The 11,208-nt window shown below is 38.5% G+C and overlaps 1 protein-coding gene across 5 annotated transcripts in view; it reads right to left on the bottom strand.

Moving 5' to 3' along the window:
• The window catches only part of ptprfa (protein tyrosine phosphatase receptor type Fa), a 444,470-nt gene that overhangs the window by 16,934 nt on the left and 416,328 nt on the right, over positions 1-11,208 (bottom strand). For all 5 annotated transcript variants that reach the window (XM_056459356.1, XM_056459357.1, XM_056459358.1 and 2 more), the window contains 3 exons: positions 8,919-9,073; positions 7,260-7,545; positions 1,822-2,000 (listed from right to left, as the gene is read on the bottom strand). In XM_056459356.1, the coding sequence (XP_056315331.1) occupies positions 1,822-2,000; positions 7,260-7,545; positions 8,919-9,073 (620 nt within the window). The remainder of the gene's footprint in view (positions 1-1,821; positions 2,001-7,259; positions 7,546-8,918; positions 9,074-11,208) is intronic.

Genomic DNA, 11,208 nt, shown 5'->3' with positions numbered 1-11,208 from the left:
CCTTCGTGGCATAGATTTAACAAGGTACTGGAAATATTCCTCAGAGATTTTGCTTCATATTGACATGATAGCATCACGCAGTTGCTGCAGATTTGTCGGCTGCACATCCATGATGCGAATCTCCCGTTCCACCACATCCCAAAGGCACTCTATTAGATTGAGATCTGGTGACTGTGGAGGCCATTTGAGTACAGTGAACTCATTGTGATGTTCAAGAAATTAGTATGTGCTTTATGACAGGATACGCTATCCTGCTGGAAGTAGCCATCAGAAGACGGGTACACTGTGGTCATAAAGGGATGGACATGGTCAGCTCAATTGGTACTAATGGGCCCAAAGTGAGCCAAGAAAATATCCCCCACACCCTTGCATTACATCACTAGCCTGAACCATTGATACAAGGCAGGATGGATCCATGCAAAGTCACTTGAATCACCTTTCTTCTCCATACTGATGCTCGGTTTGAACTGCAGCAGATCGTTTTAATGTCTACATACCTAAATGGTGGCATGTGATTGGCTGATAAGACTTGTGTTAACGAGCAGTTGGACAGGTATACTTAATAAAGTGGCCGGTGAGTGTAATGCCTTAATATAATATAGTAATATAATATAAATTGATTATATTAATAAATATAACATTTATTAATATAAACAATGCAGTAATAGGTTTGCATTGTATATAAAATATATTACGAATAATAATACTAATGAGTTGTATTAAAAATTATCATTTTGTATTAATAATTTAAAATAATTTATGTATTATTATTACAAAAATATGATTAACCCAAAAGTGTTTAACACTAATAATAATAAAGGTTTTTGAAACAACAGACCGTCATATGATGATGTCTGGAGGATCACATGACATCGCAGACTGAATTTCAATCACAGGAATAAATACAATTTTAAACTACCTTCAATAAAAAAAACCTTTTAATTTAACTTGCTATAATATTTCAAACCCAGACTCATTCTGAAAACGAACCCCTGTATACATTTCTGGAGAGTGCCAAATACGTCTCAGGAGATACTTTTTTTTGCAGTTTTTATTTTCGCTAATCCACCAGAGGCCGCTGTGTACGCTTAGTCAAATCTCAAATTTCTCTCGCGAGTGCCATTAAGGCCTGCTGTTCTCGCATAAATCCACCAGAGGCTGCTGTCGAATGACAGACTGACTGACTGACCCACCCTCCTCCTTCCCTAAACCCAACCGATAATGTTTTCAAAAGCACTGATTGACCCGCTCACCCACTTCCCTAAACCTAACCAACAGCAGTTTAGCAATTTAGCAATTTAGAAAAAGAAAAGCCCTCGCCTGATTTTTTCTTCGCTTGAACCGTTCTTCGCCAGACTTGAACCCTGTCGTCGTGGTCAACTCCTCTCTGCATCTCAAGTCCGGCGACATACATGGCAAGCTACTGGTCAAACTGGTAACAGCGGGAAAGCCGTATATACGGAGCTAAGCGGTCAGCTGGGAGTGTGAAAAGGAATGGCGTCATGCCGCCACGTAGCGTTCGTTTTAAAGACGAAATGCAGCCATACGTACCTCTGGCTTCATAATTCGCGATCTCCAGAAATGTATATATATAGGGCTATGTTTTCAGAATGAGCCTGTGCTAAATATTTCACAACCTTTACTGTATTTCTGGCTGTAATAATTGAAATAGGCTTCTTATAAAAGCTTTTTTAGGGGGAAAGTTCATGAGTGTGAGTTTATGTTTGGTGTACTAAGGAATGTTGAGTTGAAATGACAGAATGAGAAATGTACAGATGTTCAGATACACACACAGACATATGCACGCACACACACACTCACCTGTATCCGTCAATGAAGCTGGCGTTGATGTAGTCGGAGCCCTCCACGCCTCTGATTGGCTGCAGACACACGCGACTGGACTCAAAAGGCATGATGTTCACCAGCCGGTTCTTGAATTTGTTGCAGGGCAGACTAGCGCTGATGAATCTGGAGGTGTGTGCTTTAGAGTTGGCCAGTTTCTGAAGAGAGAAAACAAACACAACGCATTAAAGTCCACCTGAAATGGAAACTGCCACCATTTTTGTTTTCATATTGTGATGCAGTCCATAGAGAAACTGAATATTAAATGAGAAAACAGTGGGCGTGGCTGGTTTTTTCTACTGCGAGCTGATTGGATGTAGCGAAGTAGGCATGTCATTTAGAAAGTTGGGGAGAGTTATTACAGCCTAACAGACTCCTCCTCTTCACCATTTCTGTTTGTTACAACTGACAGCTGGAGGGGCGTGGTTAAGCCCCGCCCAATACCTCAGACAGACATAATCCAAGAATTTAACTGAAAGCAAACAGGAAGTGCATTTTCAGATTTCAATTTTAGATTACAAGAGCAAACTATTTTTTTGACATGCACAGATGAATTGTTCACCACAACATGAGCAATGTGAGCTCACAAAATCATCTGATCAGTTTTGATTTCATTTGTGCTTTAATGTTGCTCTGAAAGTGTGAAACAGATCAATACACAACACATACTGTTTTCAACATAGATAATCAGAAGAAATGTTTCATGACTCTTTATAATACAATGAAAGATGATGTGAAAGAGAGTACTGGAGAAATGATGCTGAAAAACCAGCACTTGATCATAGAAATGAATAGAATATATTCACATAGAAAATGGTTATTTAAAACTGGAATAATTCAATAATTAATAATAATAACTCATAATAATTAATAAATACTTTAAACTGTAATAATAATAATAGTTCACAATTTTAATATTTTTATTATTGATTTTTTAAATCAAATGCTTTCAAAAACATTAATAACATCTTTCCAACTTCCAATATATATAGTTGAAGTCAGAATTATTAGCCGCCCTGTTTATTTTTTTCTCCAATTTCTGTTTAACGGAGAGAAAATTTCTTCAACACATTTGTAAACATATTTGTTTTAATAACTCATTTCTAATAACTGATTTATTTTATCTTTGCCATGATGACAGTAATTAATATTTGACTAGATATTTTTCAAGACACTTCTATACAGCTTAAAGTGACATTTAAAGGCTTAACTAGGTTAATTAGGTTAACTAGGCAGGTTAGGGTAATTAGGCAAGTTATTTTATAACGATGGTTTGTTCTGTCGACTACTCTGGCGACTAAGGGGCTAATAATATTGACCTTAAAACGGTTATAGACTTTCTCCAGAAGAAAAAATATTATCAGACATACTGTGAAAATTTCCCTGCTCTGTTAAACATCATTTGGGAAATATTTCAAAAAGAAAAAAATAATTCAAAGTGGGGCAATCAATTCTGACTTCAACTATAGATATATATGTATATCTATAGTTGAAGTATATATATAAATATACAGTATATATATAAATTTTACATAAATTTAACAAGCTTGAGAAATACCTGGCTGTATCTGAAATCCTACCAACACTTCCCATATGGAATTCTGATATATAGCAATATATGCAAATTACATTTATTAAACTGTTATTATTACTATTATTATTATTATTATTATCATTATTATTATTATTATTATTATTATTATTATTATTATTATTATTATTATTATTATTATTATTATTATTATTATTATTATGTGTTATTACATACAAGTTCCTATTTGGACTTCACATATATGTCATATATACAACATATAACTATATTAAATATATAAACATATATATAAAATATAACTCTAACATGCAACATATATTTCAAAATATTGCAAAAATGGCCCTTGACATATATTCTTTCATCTATTGAAATTACAAAAATCTATATATTTTCAAATATATTAGCTATACATTTATGTATGACCATGTATAAAATTATAGCTAATATATTTGCATATATATGCATGTTTTTAATTTCAATGATTAAAAAAAGGCAACGACCATTTTTGCAATATTTATGAAACATATGTTGCATATATTGAATTGAATTGAATATATGACATATATTTTAGATATGATAGCCAAATTATATGTAATATATGTAAATCATATATTCATTAGTCAATGTATATACAATCCATAGTTTTCAATTATTATTTCATAATTTTATTTTAAATATTTTGGTGGTAACATCATATTTCTGTCTCGCTACAATCCAACTCGCTCTTTAAGATCTCAAAACTCAGGGCTTCTGGTAGTACCCAGAATAGCTTAGTCGAGTAAAGGAGGTCGAGCCTTCTCATTTATAGCTCCTAAACTTATGGACAGCTCCTAAACTCAGACACACTCTCCCAATTCAAAACTAGATTAAAGACCTATCTGTTCAGTAAAGCATACACTCAGTGCACCACTTAGCGGTCTTCCACACAGGTTTTGCATCTTGTTTATATACACTATGAACAGCAGCTACGCTAATTATCTTCTTTATTCTCCATTTCCACCTGGGGATACTCTTCCCGAGGCCCTCAGACTATGCAGAGTCACTGATTCGATCCAAGACCAACGACGAGATGATCCCAAGGATTCCATATCCTGGACCAGGCCGTATCCTGAGCAGCTACTGTGGTGGTCATGGAGGAGTGGAGAACATGAGACTGATTCCTGTGATGCTCCAGAGACAGACAAGCCTTCGCTGAGGCCAGCTTCCAGCCTCCGCCACTGAGACTGCAGCTCTGCACAAGACGTTTGGCCAGTGGAGAAATTAAAATGATCTTGCCCAACTGAGCCTGGTTTCTCTCAAGGTTTTTTTTCTTCACTTCCGCCATTTAGTGAAGTTTTTTTTCCCTCTCCGCTGTCGCCACTAGCTTGCATGGTTCGGGATCTATAGAGCTGCGCATCGTTGGATTTGCTCTTCAGTGTTTGGACTCTCAGTAGTGATTATTAAACCACACTGAACTGAGCTCAACTGAACTCAACTTAAACACTACAAACTGAACTACACTGTTCCTATTTACTATTTACTATGACCTTTTATGTGAAGCTGCTTTGACACAATCTACATTGTATAAGCGCTATACAAATAAAGGTGAATTGAATTGAATTGAATTGAATTGAATATTTGGCATATTATAACCTGCACTATACATTAGAGTCAGCATTTTTGGTTCATTCAATAAAAAAGGAAAGGAAAACTCCAGGTTCAAGTTAACTATTAATGGCATAATACAGTGTAAACCACAGAACAGATTTGATCTCAAGAAGTTTTCCACTGTCAACATTTGATATCTTTCTTTTTGTCAGAGTGTTTTGAGAGGCTTTGTTCTCAAACTTGAAATGATTCGATCTCTTTGAATCTCAACGTGTCACCAGGATGCATCATGGGAGAAAAGCAGACCATTAAAGTCATTCATGTTGTGCAGAGAAAACTCGTGATTGCACATATGAAACAACAGCATTAAAATCCTCAGCGCTTGTGTAATGATCTGCACATGGAGCTTCATCATTCAGGCTATGGAGCGTCTCTCAGGACAGATGTTGTATGTTCAAGACAGATGTGCAGGAAGGGTTTTATGCATAAAACTCACTACAGTCACAGATACTACAGTCGGTCAGCTTCTCTCTCAGTGCTCTCAGCAACTCAAATCTGCACTTTTGCATTGGCAAGAATGTTTCCAAAATTGAACGTGAATGCGTCTGTTTGTTTGCTTGTTTTTTGCCTACAGAATGTTTTATGCTCCTCTGTTTAATTAATGAAAACGCTTGTTATGTCTGTGCACGTCATTATTTTGTAAAAATGTATTTACCCTTAGAATCTGTAATCAAATATAACAATCGCTCCCTCAAAACGACTTTGCTTCACTTCTAGACACATGAAATGCCTGTAGGGTGGGGCTGTCAGTCCTTTAGGGAGGGTCTATCAGTGATTTGGGGCAGGGTTATCAATCCTTCAGAAAGGATCTATCAATCACTTGGGGCGGGGCTATCAGTCCTTTGAGGCGGGTCTATCAGTCATTTAGAGCAGGGCTATCAGTCCTTCAGGGCGGGTCTATCAGTGGGTTCACTTATCATTTGGGGCGGGGCTATCAGCCCTTTAGGGCGGGTCTATCAGTCATTTGGGGCAGGGTTATCAATCCTTTAGGGCGGGTCTATCTGTCCTTTAGGGCGGGTCTATGAGTAATTTAGGGTGGGTTTATCAGTCATTTGGGGTGGGTTTATCAGTCATTTGAAGCGGGTCTATCAGTCATTTGGGGTGGGTTTATCAGTCATTTGGGGCGGGTATATCAGTCCTTTAGGGTGGGTTTATCAGTCATTTGGGGCGGGTTTATCAGTCACTTGGGGTGGGTTTATCAGTCATTTGGGGTGGGTTTATCAGTCACTTGGGGTGGGTTTATCAGTCACTTGGGGTGGGTTTATCAGTCATTTGGGGTGGGTTTATCAGTCATTTGGGGTGGGTTTATCAGTCATTTAAAGCGGCTCTAACAGTCATTTTGGGTGGGTTTATCAGTCATTTGGGGCGGGTTTATCAGTCCTTTATGGTGGGTTTCTCAGTCATTTGGGGTGGGTCTATCAGCCTTTTAGGGTGGGTCTATCAGTCATTTGGGGCAGGGCTATCAGTCCTTTAGGGTGGGTCTATCAGTCATTTGGGGCAGGGCTATCAGTCCTTTAGGGTGGTTCTATTAGTCATTTGGGCCAGGGCTATCAGTTACTTAGGACGGGTCTATCAGTCATTTGGGGTGGGACTACCAGTCCTTTAGGGTGAGTCTATCAAACCTTTAGGGTGGAGCTATCAGAATGTGTCTAATTTCTGCTTCCATTAGGCAGTCTTCTTTCATTTTGTTGGCAACGTCCATCTTCAAGCAATCCCATTGGTTACCAAAGAACCAAATCATGCACTGCCCTACAATTTTTCTTGTTTCAGGGCTGTTTAAAGTAGATGAACATCATGAAAGAGGAAAAGTTACAATCCATCCAATTATAATTTACATATAATATTTATTTATTTAATATTTACAATTTAGCATTTGAATAATTTAAATGTTACTAATATTTTGCTTAAGTTTAGCTTTAACATTAATGATTGATATGTCATTTTGTCATTAATTTGGTTAATATTTATATTATTGTAGTTTAGCTTTAACTAACTAGAAAAAAACTACACATACAATAAATGAAATACAAAATTAATAAACCTCAAATAAAATAAAATAAACCACTGCTAATTGGAAAACTGCACGTGACGATATCATTGGTTCAAAATTCACTACCACACATTGTGATTTTGTGTTGTTTTGAGAAAGCCGGACTCTCTGTTATGTCATGTTAGGCCAGAATGATGCATGAGAATGTGTGTGTATGTGTTTTCTGACCTTAAACTCAAGCTCCATGGCGGTGACGGTGTCTCCAGGCGGCGCCTGTGTGAGTTTCTGGATGTGTGTGTAGAGGCTCCGCGCTGGCACCTCTGTGTTCCCGCAGGTGGCAGCCTCCAGCAGGGCCTCATGGATGAAGATGTACTGATCCTCCGTCTGCACCATATAGTTTCTCTGAGAGCGCATGCAGGTCACGTGACCGTAGATGTCCACCGACTTCTCGTGCTTCATCCGCTCCAGCATGGCGTCTATTACGATGAAACAGCCCGTTCGACCCACACCAGCACTTTCATGGAGAAACACAAGAAAAACAATTGAGTAAAATCAGAAATCACTGAATAAAAGACAGCTATGAGGTCAAAAATTGTTCAAAAATAAAGATGAGAAATTCTATAAATGGAAAATTATTTAAAATAATGTAGATCAATAAATTGCTGCTCTTCACCAACATGCAACATGCCAGATCTTGTTATTCTACGTGTTCCTGTGTTGTTTTTAAAGGGATAGTTCACCTAAAAATGAAAATTTTCTCACTATTTAGTCACACTTAAGTGGTTCTAAATCTAAATCAGAAAAATGTTGGAAAAAAAACACCCATGGGCATCCATAATAGGAACAACAAAAAAAAAAAACTATGGAAGTCAATGGCAGCTTTTTTTCCAGCATTCTTCAGTATACACAACCTGACAAAAGTCTTATCGCCTATCCAAGTTTTAGGAGCAACAAACAATAACTTGACTTCTAGTTGATCATTTGGTATCAGAAGTGGCTCATATGAAAGGCAAAGGCCTCTAGATTAAGTTCATTTTACCACAATAAAATATGATCATGCCTTGATTTTTAATTATTTAATTAGGACAGTAAGGTCTGACTTTGCTTAGACAAAAGTCTTGTCACTTAACAGAAATAATGTCCAGTATAGAATATAAAGTCATGCTGCAGTGGAAACAGAATGAATATTGTGTATGACTCCATCATGAGCTTGGAGGACTGCATCCATACATCTCTGCAATGACTCAAATCACTGATTAATAAAGTCATCTGGAATGGCAAAGAAAGCGTTCTTGCAGGACTCCCAGAGTTCAATAAGATAATTTGGATTAATCTTCAATGCCTCCTCCTTCATCTTACCCCAGACATGCTCAATAATGTTCATGTCTGGTGACTGGGCTGGCCAATCCTGGAGCACTTTGACCACCTTTGATTTCGGAGAAGCGCTATCCTGCTGAAGAATTTGCCCTCTCCTGTGGTTTGTAATGTAATGGGCAGCACAAATGTCTTGATACCTCAGGCTGTTGATGTTGCCATCCACTATGCAGATCTCTCGCACGCCCTCATACTGAATGTAACCGCAAACCATGATTTTTCCTTTACCAAACTTGACTGATTTCTCTGAGAATCTTGGCTCCATGCAGGTTCCAGTAGGTCTTCAGCAGTATTTGTGATGATTGGGATGCAGTTCAACAGATGATTCATAAAAAAATCGATCTCTGCCACTTTTCCAAATGATCAACTAGAAGTCAAGTTATTATCTGTTGATCTTATAACTGGGATCAACGTGATCCCATATCTGGCAAGATCTGGCAACCCTACACCGGCTCTAAAACTAAACAGACAGCAACAAACCATAATAAAGAAGAGAATGAGGTCATGCTGTACCTGCAGTGCACCACCATGGGTCCAGCGTCAGGTGGGTTGCAGGCTTTGACCCTGCGTAAGAAGGCTAAAATGGGTGTGGGATATTCGGGAACACCGTGATCTGGCCACGCCATGAACTGGAACTGCCGAACCTCCCGTTTCTCACTGGATCCATTCTACCAGAATACATAAAGAGAAATAAATCATCGGGAAAAAAACAACCTTAAAGGGCACATAGTTTACCTCTTTTTTAAGCTTTATTTTTATTATTATGGTTCTTCTGAGTGTGCCAGTTTAGGTTCAGTTTAAAACACAATTCAGATTTTTTATTATAATGTGTTAAAAAGTGTCATGTTGGGGGCGTGTCCACAGTTCGCTGATTTATGGGTGTGTTGCTTCACATGTAAATTAGTTTCGGTTTCCCGCCAACGTAACAAGGGGGCGGGGCCATGAGCTTACCCACACTGCGTTTGCAACAGAGTCTGACCGGCAGACTGCGAGAACGAGCTGGAGTGAGAGGTTTAGCATTCAGTCGTACATGTACGACTCTGACACAGACCAAGCAGAGTACAAAATCATTTGTGTCTTTGTACAGTTTTACAGCCAACTGTGTGCTAGTTTTAAGTGCCGAGCTTGTACACAGAAACTAATAACCATGCATACTGAATTAACTTTGACTGAGGCACTGGATGCGCCGCTCGAATCCGCGACACGGCACACCAGATACTCTCTGTGGCGCGGCAGAAACATGAAGTGTCCCGAATTGTCGCGCCACGCATTTTCTAAACAGGTTTCTACAGCGATCCGCGGTGCCCAGCCGTCGACTTGAGTGTACCCTGATAGAAACCGATGTTTAGAATTCTAAAACGCATGCTAGTTAAGATCACAGGGAGCTTCTGGGATCGCGAGAAATGCAAACGGCTGAAGTATAAGGTAGACTCGATGAGAAGTTCACATGTTTGCAAACCTACCTAAAGATACAACCAATAATTCTGATTAGAGCAATAATGTGGAGAATATTGCTCTTGTGTTGAGCCCAATGAGCCTTGCATCTAAAAATAAAGCTAGCGTGTTCCTTTAGTGATATCGCTTCGACTCACGCTGAAAATGGCGGACGTGAATCAACAAACTGAGGATATGATGACGCGCCTGTCAATCAATATTGGTGGGCGGGGGGACCGCTCTCCTACCTAAAGTTGCGGTCGATCTGAAAACCGCTCCAATTGGTCCACCGTTTTTTATGTTGTTAAACTGAAAAAAAAGCACTGGGTGTGCTTATATTACCCCAATATGACGATCTATACACCATACATGCACATATGGCTGTCCAAACAGCTTTAAAAGTAGATTTTTTTACCATAGGTGCCCTTTAATAAATGAAGTAATGTGCAGTCATTATTAAAGGCTTAAAGCCTTTTCAACTTTCCCACCAAACCTTTTTCTAATTGGGAAACTTTTTCAAATGTTGCTAACTCATATTCTAGCCGACTGCGAGTTAACAAGAGGAAGTTTGTCTCCTACTATTAATTAATCGAGGATGCTTTTGTGGAAACATATCTATGTTCATTTATTCAGTTCTGCCGTGCGACGCCTCCACATCACAGCACCACTTTATTAATGAGCAGAAAAAGCTTTATTCATTCGTGCGATTGCAGCGTCTCTGACTGAGAAATGTGTCAAACTAGCTGGAGATATGAAGCGGTGCTCTAGCTGTTTGTAAATATTTTTAGAGAGACTGAATTGAAAGTAAGTCTCAGGTGGTCTCGGCTCGGTTGAAACGAACTCTGGAGCGGTTGTAGTGAGAAAGCAATACGATCTAATGACCTAACAAACCAGGATATAGCACAGTCTATTATGGTTACTGTATGTAACAGTCATATTTATGGTTGTAAAAAGAGAGAATGATGAGTAGGAAGGGATATTATTCAAAAGAGTGTAAAAATCTTGAGGCTTTTGTAGGTCTTGTCTATCAAATCTGAGCTTTATTTTGTATTTTTATTGGATTGAAGTCAGGTGATTGGCTGGGCCATTCTACAGCTTGATTGTCTTTCTCTGAAAGCATTTGAGTTTCCTTGGCTGTGTTTTGGATCATTGTCTTGCTGAAATGTCCACCCTGGTTTCATCTTCATCCTCCTGCTATTGTAGATGTTGGACTGAAGCAGCTGATATTCATTTACAATGATGAAGGGCAGAGGGTTGCTCAAGAACTACTGAGAGATTTCAGCTGCTGTCTGGGCTTTCACTGCCTTTCTACACCTCCCTTTCTTCATGTGTTCAATACTTTGTCCCTGTGTCATTTAATTTCATTACA

This window comes from Danio aesculapii, chromosome 6, assembly GCF_903798145.1.
Source record: "Danio aesculapii chromosome 6, fDanAes4.1, whole genome shotgun sequence".
Classification (NCBI taxonomy): domain Eukaryota; kingdom Metazoa; phylum Chordata; class Actinopteri; order Cypriniformes; family Danionidae; genus Danio; species Danio aesculapii.
Note: the sequence above shows the minus strand (reverse complement) of the source record. Positions and strands in the feature narration are given on the sequence as shown.